We start from the raw sequence: 12,843 nt of genomic DNA on the forward strand, positions 1-12,843 counted from the left end.
ATCTAAAGCCATTTGCACACATTTCCATGCAACCAGTCCTTGCAGAATGTTGTTGTTGTTTAGTTGTGTCCAACTCTTCGTGACCCCCTGGACCAGAGCACGCCAGGCACTCCTCTCTTTCACTGCCTCCCGCAGTTTGGTCAAACTCATGCTGGTAGCTTCGAGAACACTGTCCCACCATCTCGTCCTCTGTCGTCCCCTTCTCCTTGTGCCCTCCATCTTTCCCAACATCAGGGTCTTTTCCAGGGAGTCTTCTCTTCTCATGAGGTGGCCAAAGTCTTGGAGCCTCAGCTTCAGGATCTGCCCTTCCATTGCAGAATGTAGGCACCCTATATATAGAAAGGAGCAAACCAGTTATATTTTAGGGAGCAGAACAGCAGGCGGGGCCCATGACTTCCGTCACACAACATAAAATATTGTTGCTGTATGTTTTACTTTATTTTATTTTTATCTTATATTTTGGAAATGTACATCCAGCTCTTTTTTCCCGAGGCCCCCAAGAGAGTGGGGCCCTAAGCTATAGCTTGTTTTAGCTTATACGGAAATCCGGCACTGCCCATGCCCCTCTCCACGCCCGATCTCCCTAAGTTTCGCCTTCCCATTACCAGCTGTCGGAGGAGGCTGCCCGGCCCCGCTCCGCCCCCCAGCCCGCCTCTCTCCCTCTCGCACGTCCTGGAGCCGATGGCGCGGCGGGAGCAGGAGGTGGCGGCGGCGGGAGCCGCGGTAGTGCCTTGCGATCTGTGCGCCCAGGGCGCACCGCGCCGGGCGGAATGGAGCTGCCTCACCTGCCTGATGTCGCTGTGCGAGGCCCACGCGCGGCCCCACGGGGCAGCGGACGGGGAACCCGGCGCGGCTTTCCGAGGCCACCGCGTGTGCGCAGCCGGCGAGGCGGCGGCGGAGTTGCGCGCCTTGCAGGAGCGGGAGCGCTGGTGCGCCGAGCACCGCGGGCGCCCTCTGGAGCTGTTTTGCGAAGAGTGCGCGCAGTGCGTGTGCGCGCTCTGCCCGGCTCTGGGCTTCCACCGCGGACACCGAGTGAACCTCATCGCCCAGGCGGCGGAGAGCAAGCGGGTACGCGGTCACAAAAGTTCTTCCGTGTTCTTTTTTGGGGGGAGGGATTTGTGTCCTTTCAGACGTGATCGCACTCCGACTCCCATCAGCTCCAGCCCTTAGGCCAGGGATGATGGTCCGTCGACATCTGGAGAGCCACACCCTTCCGCTCCTAAGATTTTCCATAGCTAAAAGATTCCAAGAGTTGCGGAGAGGAAGTGTCGTGATACTTTTAAAGATGTCTGGATTTATTTTAGCTTAAGTGGGCATGGGGTTTCAAGTCCACTAAAACGGATGCCATAATAAATCTGTTAATCCTCTTTAAAGGTTCCAAAAGATTATACAGTGGTACCTCTGGATATGAACGGGATCCGTTCCAGAGCCCCGTTCGCATCCTGAAGCGAACGCAACCCGCGTCTGTGCGGGTCGTGATTTGCCGCTTCTGCACATGTGCGTGACGTCATTTTGAGCATATGCGCGAGCGGCGAAGCCCGGAAGTAACGCGTTCTGTTACTTCTGGGTCACTGTGGAGCGCAACCCGAAAGCGCTCAACCTGAAGCAACTTCAACCCGAGGTACGACTGTATTTGATGCTTACTGTAACAGGCTAACCTAGCTATCTATGTGGAATTTATTAAAATGGTTGTTGGCATCTGTCTGCCTTGAGAGACACCTACCCGGCTGAAGCCAAACCCCTGGGTTAGCAGCACTGAAATGCCCTCTCTGGGGCACAAGTCTGGGCAGTGTGGATGGAGTTCCTGGGCTGCCCAGATGACCAGACCCCTCTCTTGGCCTCGCTGATGGGGGTCCAAAGGAAAGCAGAGCAATACATTTGGCACCAGCTTGGCTGCAGGAATTGCCGGAAGGAGGCGTAAAATGAGTCATTCTTAGGGACTCCAGATTTGTGTTGGGTTTACTCCTTAGCTGGTTCTTTTCCCAACGATATCCTGCGGGGCAGTGGAGCTTTAGGTTCAGAGTTTTCCTTTTCAATCCACCAGAGCCCGTTTCTGCATGCAGGGAAAGACCCTAATTCACCGAAGCTTTGAGCCCCATCGGCTACCCTCAGCTGCTTTAGCCAGTCAGCCGAAGCTGATCCCAGCGTGTAGCCGCCATTGCATGCAGGATGGTGGACAGACTACCCCAGAAGAAACACAACCCTAACACCCTGTGCACCCCAAATTATTACCACAGTTCCTCTAAACTTTAGGTAGCTCTTCTGATACAGTTTATTTCCTGTATTAGGGTTAACGGCTTGGTTCACAATGTCTCAAAATGTGTAGTATGTTCTCAACCAGTTCTGCAAAAAAATGGGTGTGAGGGTTCCTAACTTCTCTACCAGCCTATAGAGGCCTTTAGCAGCAGTTTGGTCTCCAGATGATGTGTGCTGTCATTTACCGGTATATCCCTGTTGTGAATATATTCCCTTCACTAGAGCAAACTGCTGTTAAAGGCAAAGGAACAAGCCATACAGTTTTGTTTCTGGTATGTTGGCAAGCTTAAATAAGCAGTCATCCCGCTTGCAACTATTCTTATTGGTTAATACTTATTAGATTTCTTATCTGCCCTTCACCATAGGTCCCAGGGCAGATTACAATAGTGTAAAATTATAATATTAAAATCAGTTAAAACTACGTGGTGCTTGGTTAATATCACCTCCTCCTGGCAGCCTTCCCACTCCTTTGCCTGCTAATTTTTGTGTGATATCATGTGCCTGAGAATTATGGGTCTGGGTCCTTATTTTCTCACTCTCTCTTATACCACAAAGTGGTAAGCGCCACATCTCTGCAGTGTAAGTGGGATAGAACGGTGCCTTGTGCAAGAGCATCTCGGATTACAAAGAGGCGTGTTGGGGCAAAAAAATTACAGAAGAATCTACTTTGGGAAATGCAGAAGATAGCAGACACAGCCAAATCTTTCTCTAGCACTAATCAGAATTCACTTCTGCTCTCTTTTCCTTTGCAATGCAGAGGATAGGGGGAAAGCAGAGACAGTAGACAGGGGAAGAGCTAACGAGAAAGTTGGCACCGTGTTTTTGTTAGGTCTAATAAAGGTGGCACTTTGATCTCTTCCCCCTACATGCTCATTCATAGCCAATTATTTTTGATCTAATTATTCTTCAGATGTGGGATGCGGGTGGCGCTGTGGGTTAAACCACAGAGCCCAGGGCTTGCCGATCAGAAGGCCGGCGATTCGAATCCCCACGACGGGATGAGCTCCCGTTGCTTGGTCCCTGCTCCTGCCAACCTAGCAGTTCGAAAGCACGTCAAAGTACAAGTAGATAAAGAGGTACCGCTCTGGCAGGAAGTAAACGGTATTTCCGTGCGCTGCTCTGGTTCGCCAGAAGCGGCTTAGTCATGCTGGCCACATGACCCGGAAGCTGTACGCCAGCTCCCTTGGCCAATAAAGCGAGATGAGCGCCACAACCCCAGAGTCGGCCACGACTGGACCTAATGGTCAGGGGTACCTTTACCTTTACCTTTATTCTTCAGATAGTGTAATGTAGCTTATTGTCTTTGTGCTGTTGACAACCCTAAGAGGTCAGTCCAGTGTTGTTCCCATTCCATAAATGGGGAACTTAAAGCAAGGCATGTTCCCCCAAACATCACATTTTGCTTTTTGATATGGTTCCAAAAATGTCCAGGTTTACATGGCAAAGGACAGTGTGTGGTGCTGTCAGCTGTGAGTGGTGCATGTGTGATTGTTAAATTGCCAAGCCCTCTTCCCCATCCCCACATGGCTCCCTGGAAATGGGGACACAATTCTTTTTGCTGTTTCAGCATCTTTACTGTACAGGGAGAAAGAACGAGTGGCACTTTGTACCAGAACTGAATATGCAAAGTGGAAATGAATCCCTCTAAGATCATCCTGGAACTGAAGAACACACCAGCTCCAAAGTAGCTTCAAAATTAACTCTCAGCCTTGCTAATTAAAATTGGTCCCCCCATGGAAGAGAATTAATTCACCTTAACTGGAAGAAAAATGCGCAGTGAATAACTATCATGGGCGACTTGTATATATGCTAACAGAAACACACTGGTGAGCTTATATATTTTGTGGACTTGCTTGCAAAGCTGAATCTTAGTTGAAGAATCTACTTGTTGAACAGATTAGAAGTTGCAACTGAAGGTCTAAAGTGGTCACAATCAGTGATGTGTCCTTTTTACACTGGGTAAAACAGGAAATCATGAGGTCGTATTTGAAGCAGTTGACCCTGAAGAAAAAGCAGGAAGTTGACAACATAAAACATATAGAAGAAGCTACTAATGAGCTTAAGGTAAATCAAGATGTGTTAATCTCCATAATGATGGTACTATTTATTTGCATAATGTCCTTGGGGGCCAAATTGGACGGGATCACAACGATGTCAAGGAATAGGGTGCTTCCAAGTTTACATATGAAGTACAGTCTTATCTTAGACTTCCAAAACATTTGGAAACCAAAGTGTGGCTTCTGATTGGCTGCAGGAAGCTCCTGCAACCAATTGGAAGCTGCGGAAGCCCCATTGGACGTTTGGCTTCCAAAAATAGTTCGGGAGCCAAGACGTTTGAGAACTAAGCTGTTCGAAAACCAAGGTGCGACTGTACCATGCAGACTCATTAACTTCCCTTTCCCACCCCATGGGGCAACTGTGAAAGGTGGCTGTGGCCCAGCTGTCAGTGACCTGCTAGTGATCGTGTGACTGTGCTGGATCTCAACAAGAGATTGCAGGTGACGGGGTGAAGTAGGGAAAAGGAAGTTAGGCACAATATATCGCAAGGAGGATGCATTCATCCTCACCAAATTTATAACGACACCCAGGCTCATTTTTCTCGCTGACTAAAATGAATTCTGCTGCATGCAAAGCAGGCTGCTTAAGCTATTGATCTGGGCCACTCCTTGGCCTGTGGACCAAAGGGCAGAAAAGCTGCAGGTCATCAGCGCCACAGGAGCCTCCCCACCCACAATGTTTGAATTGGCTGGCTGCCACTTCTTATGCCAGGCTCATTATTAGCATTAGTATAGCAGCCTTCTGGATTCAAGGCTGAACTGCACATGGGCGCTGCTTTGGGAGGATATTTGTCCCCCCCCCCTACGCTTGCAGTTGTAGAGGTTGCAAACACAGTGGTGTGCCTGCAGGAGTGTTCATGTGCATTCCAGGGACGCAGGTAGCTCTGTGGTCTAAACCCCTGAGCTTCTTGGGCTTGCCGATCAGAAGGTTGGCGGTTTGAATCTCCTTGACAGGGCGAGCTCCCGTTACTCTGTCCCAGCTCCTGCCAACCTAGCAGTTCAAAAGCACGCCAGTGCAAGTAGATAAATAGGTAGTATTGTGGCGGTAAGGTAAATGGCGTTTCGTTGCGCTCTGGTTTCTGTCACACTGTCCCGTTGCGCCAGAAGCAGTTTGGTCATGCTGGCCTCGTGACCCGGAAAGCTGTCTGTGGACAAACGCTGGCTCCCTCGACCTGAAAGCAAAATGAGTGCCACAACATCATAGTTGCCTTTGACTGGACTTTACCGTCCAGGGCTCCTTTACTTTTACTTTACCTCTTGTGCATTCCCCTCTGGCATTTTATCCACTCAGAATCACACCTCCACAGGTTGCTTCCTCTCTCCACACCTGCCCCCCCCGCCCCCCCTGAAAGGTACAGCTACCTTAAGGACTCTCATCAATGCTCAGCTCAAACTTTTAGCACCTACACCAGTTCTGTGTTTCTTTTAGGTAAAATAACCCCTGACCATTAGGTCCAGTTGCGGACGACTCTGGGGTTGCGGCACTCATCTCGCTTTATTGGCCGAGGGAGCCGGCGTACAGCTTCTGGGTCATGTGGCCAGCATGACTAAGCCGCTTCTGGCGAACCAGAGCAGCGCACGGAAACACCGTTTACCTTCCCGCCAGACCTATTTATCTACTTGCACTTTGACGTGCTTTTGAACTGCTAGGTTGGCAGGAGCAGGGACCAAGCAACGGGAGCTCACCCCATTACAGGGATTCGAACCGCCGACCTTCTGATCGGCAAGTCCTAGGCTCTGTGGTTTAACCCACAGTGCCACCTAAATAATGTTCTTCCTTTAGAAAGCCCTGGGCATCATACATGGGGCTCCAAGTGGCCTCCCATCCGTGCATCCATCCAGTCCACATCTTCTTAACTGTAAATAACTTTGCTGAAACACTTGGTGCCTCTTAGGCCAGCTTTTGGCAAAGGATCAGGCAGGAAATGGGCCAGAGTTTGAGCAGCCTTGCTGTTTGAAAAGCAGCCTCAGGAGGCAGATGGTTGCTGTGGGTGAATGCTTCACCCTTTGTCCTCCCACTGTTTGCTCAAAGCCACGCTCTGTAAGATGCTTTTCTCTCTGCAGGAGAAAAAAGACGGGACTCCAGTCTCCTTTAACTGGGTGTGAGAAGGGCAGGTGCTGGGTTTTGAATGGGAAAAGAGCAAAAATGAGATAGCTCATGATCCAGCCATCTGACAATGTGCTTTAGAGCCACAGTTCCCAAACTCCCCACCCCATGGAGGACCAACCACTCAAAAATGCTGAGTGCCTTACTGTAGTGATTGGCATTTGCTGTGCTAGACGCTGTATGATTTTCAATTGTATTGTTATTGCTTCTCTTATATTTTATTGCACTGCAGCTTTAATTCTGGAATTCAAGGTTGAATACAATAAAATGTAAAAGAAGCAATAAAAATACAATTGAAAATCAACATGACTATGGATGTGGCATCACCTTCTTCAGCCACAAATGTACCAACATGCCTCAGACCACCTGAATGAAACTCATGGATCACAGTCAGGGAATCACTATTTTGAGAGGGAGAACCTTTGCAGCGTACCATTGAACAATAATAAATAAAATGTTAATAAAATTAACAAAGTTTTTATACTGCTTGATTGTAATAGAAACCTCTAAACTGTTTACAAGAAATACCAAGATTACTGGTAAAAGCAGATGCAATTAAAAACATTTTGAAATAATTAAAATTAACAGTAAAAAAAGATTAAAACGCAACATCTATATGTCTGGATAGGCATGACAAAACAAAAATGTCTTAAGCAGGGGCCAAAAAGAGAATAGCAAAAAAGAATACAGTGGTACCTCTGGTTACGTACTTAATTTGTTCCGGAGGTCCGTTCTTAACCTGAAACTGTTCTTAACCTGAAGCACCACTTTAGCTAATGGGGCCTCCTGCTGCTGCTGCACGTTTTCTGTTCTCATCCTGAAGCAAAGTTCTTAACCCGAGGTACTATTTCTGGGTTAGCGGAGTCTGTAACCTGAAGCATCTGAAACCCGAGGTACCACTGTACAATGAAGAGAGAGAGAAGTGTAAACTCTGCACATTTTCCAGTTGTTTTTCTACTAAAAAGAAAATGGTTGCATGCTTAAGATCAGAATAAAATATGAGAGGAGAACTTTGTGGGCTTCTCCAAATGTGTGGGGAGCCTGTTGACCTCCAAATCTTGCTGAATTATTACAACGCCCCATTCAGGCCTTGGCAGCTTGGTTGCCTGAATGTAACCTTTCCGCAAAGGCTTGTAAGCACCTTCTCTTTTCCATGCTAGGCCCCTGGAACATTTGTGTTTGGCAGCATTCTTGGTTTGGTGCTGAGGTTTTGTTTTGTTTTACCTGCAGGCACACATGTTCGAGAGCAAAACCTGGCTGGCAGGGAAGTTTGCTGAGCTCCGGCTCCTGTTTGCCGAGGAGGAAACTTTGACCAAGCGATACATGGATGAGAAGGCCCAGCACACCTTGATGGCGTATGAAGAACAGGCAGAGGCTTGTGAGGGCCAGATCCGGTTCATAGATGGCTTCGTAGACAGGATCAGGCACATTCAGCTTCAACCTGACCCCCTTCTTTTGCTCAAGGTAGGAAGGTGCTCTTCCTGGTTGAAAGTGTGGAAAGGCCCTATTGCGGTTGCCCTATCATGAAAAATCCACCATTTTCTCCATGGTGTGATTCCTATTGTTGCTACGATATAGTTCCTTCAGCATGCCTGCTGCTTTGTAAATTAATGCAGGCAAAACAGGCAGGTCCCCGCCCCCTCCAAGCCTACAATCAAAACTTCGACAAAGAAAGAATATGTGCAGCACATTTCTCTGCCTTGACATTTTTTAAAAATTGATTTATGATTATAGGGTTGATTCACACAATGCCCTGGCATGGAGCTTATGCACCCACTGGCCTTGCAATGTGGGTCTTAGGTTCACATGCTCCTCTCTGCTATCAGGAACGCAACCGTGAATGGGAACCGGAATTTCTTGCTGGTCGATTTCCACATCCTGCTTGTGTGATCTGGTCTCTGCCACAGCAGCGAAAACGTGTGGCAGTTCTCCAGGACAAAGCCTACTCACAAGGGCATTTACACAGGCGTGGGTGGCACTGTGGTCTAAACCACCGAGCCTCTTGGGCTTGCTAATCGGAAGGTCAGCAGTTTGAGTCAGTGCGATGGGGTGATCTCCTGTTGCTCTGTCCCAGCTTCTGCCAACCAGCAGTTTGAAAGCACGCCAGTGCAAGTAGATAAATAGGTACCACTGCAGCGGGAAGGTAAACGGCGTTGTCTGGTTTCCATCATAGTGTTCCGTTGCGCCAGAAGTGGTTTAGTCATGCTGGCCACATGACCTGGAAAGCTGTCTGTGGACAAACACGGCCCGAAAGCGAGATGAGTGCTGCACCCCATAGTCAAATTTGACTAGAATTAACCGTCCAGGGGTTCTTTACCTTACGCACTTTAGCTTACTGTCAATATTAAAGGGTGGTATGGGTGAGGCCTTTGTCTAGTGTGTTTATTGTTATACTTGTTCATTAATTGGTTATGTCACTAGTTCTCAAGCTTCTGAGATAAAGAAATACCAGTTTGTCCTTTTGGCGCCAGACTGATGCCAGCCTCTCCTGCCTCACAGAAACCTGAGGCATCATGCAGCTCCCACACGGATTGTGCCCAAGGAGCGCCACACACTGCCCCATGGATGCTGGGGATAAGAAGGCAGGCATTTAAGAATTCATGTCTTCCTCTGCAGGGCTATTGTGGAGCAGAAAAGGAAATAGTGAAGCAGTTGATCCCTGCAGAGCAACTGGCTCCGTTGCCCGTGTCGTTTGAACACGTCACAAACCACTTCTTGCGCTTTCTTGAGTTCGTCCAGTCCATCCTGCAGAAACCACTCAAGGCTCGGCTCAAGGAAGGTACATGAATGCGTGGAGGCAGAGCATAGATATCACTGATAGCCGTATCCCCCGTGAGTCCTCATTCAAAGCCATGTGGGAGAAGATTCCATAGTTTAACTATGTGCTGTGTGAAGAAGCATGTCTTTTTGTCTCTCTGGAACCTCCCCAAATTCCGCTTCCTTGAACGTCCAGGAGTTCTAGTATTGCAAGAGATGGAGAAAAATGGCTCTCTAGGTTTGGCTTAGCGTGTCAGATGAACCAGCTGTCAGGCTTCCCTCCCAAGGTGGCAGCCGAGAATCAGAGAAACGATAAAAGTTCTTACCAATCAATTTATTCAATAATTCACTGAGAGTGACAAAGGAATGCAGTCTTCCCTAATTAACGGCATTGCTCCAAGTAAAGTCCCATCCGCTTTCATCTCCCCTATTCTGCGTCACTCCAGTGGTGGCTAATCTGAGCTATTTGCCTTTGAGCTCTCTGTTCTCCTACTTTCAATGCCTGCCTGGTCCTGGGAGGGGGGTCAGGAATGCTTTTCAAGGACACTGAGTCTTTCAGCTGTCTCTCCCCTGGTGCTTCTTCTTCTTGCTTTTGTTCCTCTTCCAGTATTTCCCACCTTCTCCCCTCTGCAGCCTCTGAACTATGCCCTTCTGCAAACCGCTGTTCTAAATCTATACTGTTCTCCTGTTCTCGGGAAGGTTCAGAAGAAAGGGGGCGGTCGTCACGATTCCTCCTCAGTCCAGCCCCTTACACCAGCTTGTGGTCTAAATAGCATCTTTGTTTTAACTTTTTGTTTCCTCAGATGTCTTCAGCAGCCTTAACAGCACCTTGAAGAAGGACCCCGGTCTGTTGTTGAAAACAAACTCTTCTGCCAATCGCGCGCTCTTCTTGAAACGTACGTATTGGTTTCTCCATCCTGCCAGCCATGGTTAGAAGCCCCCAAGTTTGACTGCTCAGCAAACGGTGTCTTAGAACAGTTTGGTATTTGAATGCTCACCATTTGAAATCACCTTTTCTTTGGAGAGGGACAGAGGCAAGTTGTTAGTTTTTCAGTTTAGATTTTAGAGCAGCAGTTTCCTGCTTGCTCAGCCCGGGGGAGGTGGACCTTCCCTGACCAAGCAGTTTCACAGGGACAAATGGACAGGGTTGCCCATCCCTAGAAGGAGCAGCTCCTTAGCTTAGAGTTGCTCCTGGTTTTATCTTTGTCTAACTGGGGGCTCAGGTGGCCTCAGTGACCACAAGTGCCATTTTCCAGCCCTGACTGGTTTGCCAGCTACAGCCCCTTTTGGGCAGAGGTGACTTGGCCACTATATTCAGTGCTCTAGTAGCTTCCAGATTAGATTACTACAATGCATTCTACATGGAGCTGTCCTTGAGGGTGACTGGGAAACTTCGACCGTTCCAAAATGCAGAGGCCAGATTACCGACTGGAGTTGCCTTTAGATTTCATAGAACCTGTATTAAAACAGCTACTTTGGCTGCCAGCTCATTTCTGGGCCTAATTCAAGATGCTCACGCCTTAAATGACTTAGGCCCCTGAAAGACCACCTCCATCCCTACAGACCCTCTCAGGTGTTAAGGTCAGGAGAAGAATCCTCTTGGTAGTTCCACAGCCCTCAGAGGTTATGGTGACCTGGGAGAGGGCATTCTCTGTGGCCGCCTCTCAGTTGTGGAATTCCCTTTGCACAGATGTGGATCTAGCACCTTTGTTGGATAGCTTGTCATAGGCTGAAGACCCACCTCTTTAACCCCCCCCCTCCATTGCCCTGAGTTGGGAAGGAGGGACTTCCTGAGACTGACATTTGAGTAATCCCCAATCCTGTTGTATAGACCAGGCTAGGGCTGTGAAGGACCTGTGGCCATTCAGTTGTGGCTGGACTACCAATGCCATCGTCCCTGACCATGCTAACGGGATGATGGGAGTTGTAGTCTAAGCACAAGTGGAGGGCCAGAGGTTCTCCACCCCTGGGCTTGATCCTTCATACAAACGGCTAAATCAGGCATAGGCAACCTTTGGCCCTCCAGGTGTTTTGGACTACAATTCCCATCTTCCCTGACCACTGGTCCTGTTAGCTAGGGATCATGGGAGTTGTAGGCCAAAACATCTGGAGGGCTGAAGGTTGCCTATGCCTGAACTAAATCTTGGGTTGCATTTCTTAGTCTGCAGAGTAACATAAGCAAACAAGGGAAAGCTGGTTTTAAAATCAGAACTAGGGACGAGGCACAGTGGAGGACCCGGAGCTGTTCCAAAAATAGCACTACTGTGTCTGTACCCCCATCATGGCAAGCTTCACCGCTCATCATCCTATTTCCGCCTCTTCTCATTCCATCCTTATCATTGGCTTCTGATGCAGACACCATGATGGTTTTGTGTCCCATAGGAAGTTCCACTGGTCCTTGATGTGGACAGGTCAATCCATATAAGGCTGCTGGTTTTAACAGCTTGTGTTGTGGCTATTTCCTTCCTCAACTGTTGTTGCTGCCGAAGATGTTTCTCTGTGATGTGTTGCCCATGAATGTTTTTCCCCCACAGATGCAAGATCCCCCACGCTAGAGATAAATAGCGTGCACCCCAGGTTAATTTTGTCAGAGGACCGTCTTTCAGTAAGCTACAGCTGGAGGAGAAGACTTTACTGCTCAAACCCAGAGAGATTCGACACTGTCTGGCAAGTCTTGAGCAGAGATTCTTTCTTTGCCGGAAGCCATTACTGGGAGGTGGATGTGCTGCAGGCCGGGCAAGGGTGGTGGATTGGGGCAGCCTACTCATCCATCAAAAGGAAAGGAGACTCTGAACTTTGCCGATTGGGATGCAACCGAATGTCCTGGTGCATCAAACGGTTTGACTTTGAATACTGGGCGTTCCAGAACGGGGAGAGAGTCCCTATTCAGGCAGAGGATGATCCTGAACGAGTTGGGGTTTTTCTGGATTATGAAGCTGGGATCCTGTCTTTCTATAACGTGACAGATGGGATGGCACATCTGCACACGTTCCGCTGCAAGTTCACGGAGCCGGTTTATCCAGCGCTGAGGCTGTGGGAAGGGACGATAACAATGTGCAAGATAACTTAAGGGCTGATGGCACAAGGATGTGGGGGAGACCCATGCTTCTCATCCGTGTATATTGTGATATGTACTTCAGGTTTTTAATAGAAAAAGACACTTTACGATACTGAATCATTTCCTAATGGCGACATATCACTCCAGGAAATAGCTGTCTATATGCCATTTTTGCACTTTCAGTAGAAGTTGCAATCTACCTCACAAAGTTACCATGAACTGTGAGGTAAGGGAGAGCAATGCAGAGGATCTAAAGCACTTGGCCAATTATAAAAATGCTGAAACAATATTTGCCTTGTAAAGCTTTCAGACGATAATGGCGTGATTACTGAAGACTGTCTCTTAACCCCATCTGTGTATTAAATTCTTTGGGGAAGGCTTTGTGCCTCTAGGTGTATATCCAATTTGCACTGACTTTCTGGGGTCTAATCCTGGTTTCAAGGAGGCTCCTGTACAAATAAATGGCAAGCATTGCTGCTTTTTCTATAATGGCAAAGTCATCCTGTGTGCCTTGGAAAACTTATGATGATGACGATGCATCTTGCCTTGGAATAATTTGCAAAGCAAGCCTGCTTAGCAGACAATAAAGTATCTTTGAACTGGTGAAT

At 48.2% G+C, this 12,843-nt stretch overlaps 1 protein-coding gene across 1 annotated transcript; it reads left to right on the forward strand.

Moving 5' to 3' along the window:
- Nucleotides 1-528: 528 nt before the first annotated feature.
- Nucleotides 529-12,842, forward strand: TRIM14 (tripartite motif containing 14). Its single transcript, XM_081176590.1, has 6 exons — nt 529-1,068; nt 4,225-4,320; nt 7,651-7,884; nt 9,037-9,199; nt 9,981-10,073; nt 11,712-12,842. Exons 1-6 carry the CDS (start codon nt 559-561, stop codon nt 12,245-12,247), a joined length of 1,632 nt encoding a protein of 543 aa, XP_081032716.1. The 5' UTR covers nt 529-558; the 3' UTR covers nt 12,248-12,842.
- Nucleotide 12,843: the final 1 nt, after the last annotated feature.

The sequence above is a fragment of the Podarcis bocagei genome (assembly GCF_964188305.1).
Source record: "Podarcis bocagei genome assembly, chromosome: 17".
NCBI classification, from domain to species: domain Eukaryota; kingdom Metazoa; phylum Chordata; class Lepidosauria; order Squamata; family Lacertidae; genus Podarcis; species Podarcis bocagei.

Bases quoted from the DNA above. Each gene is read 5' to 3' on its own strand.
- TRIM14 (XM_081176590.1), top strand. From the start codon at position 559: ATGCCCCTCTCCACGCCCGATCTCCCTAAGTTTCGCCTTCCCATTACC. The intron at 4,321-7,650 runs GTAAATCAAGAT...TTTTACCTGCAG, and splicing joins AAGCTACTAATGAGCTTAAG to GCACACATGTTCGAGAGCAA. The intron at 9,200-9,980 runs GTACATGAATGC...TTGTTTCCTCAG, and splicing joins CAAGGCTCGGCTCAAGGAAG to ATGTCTTCAGCAGCCTTAAC.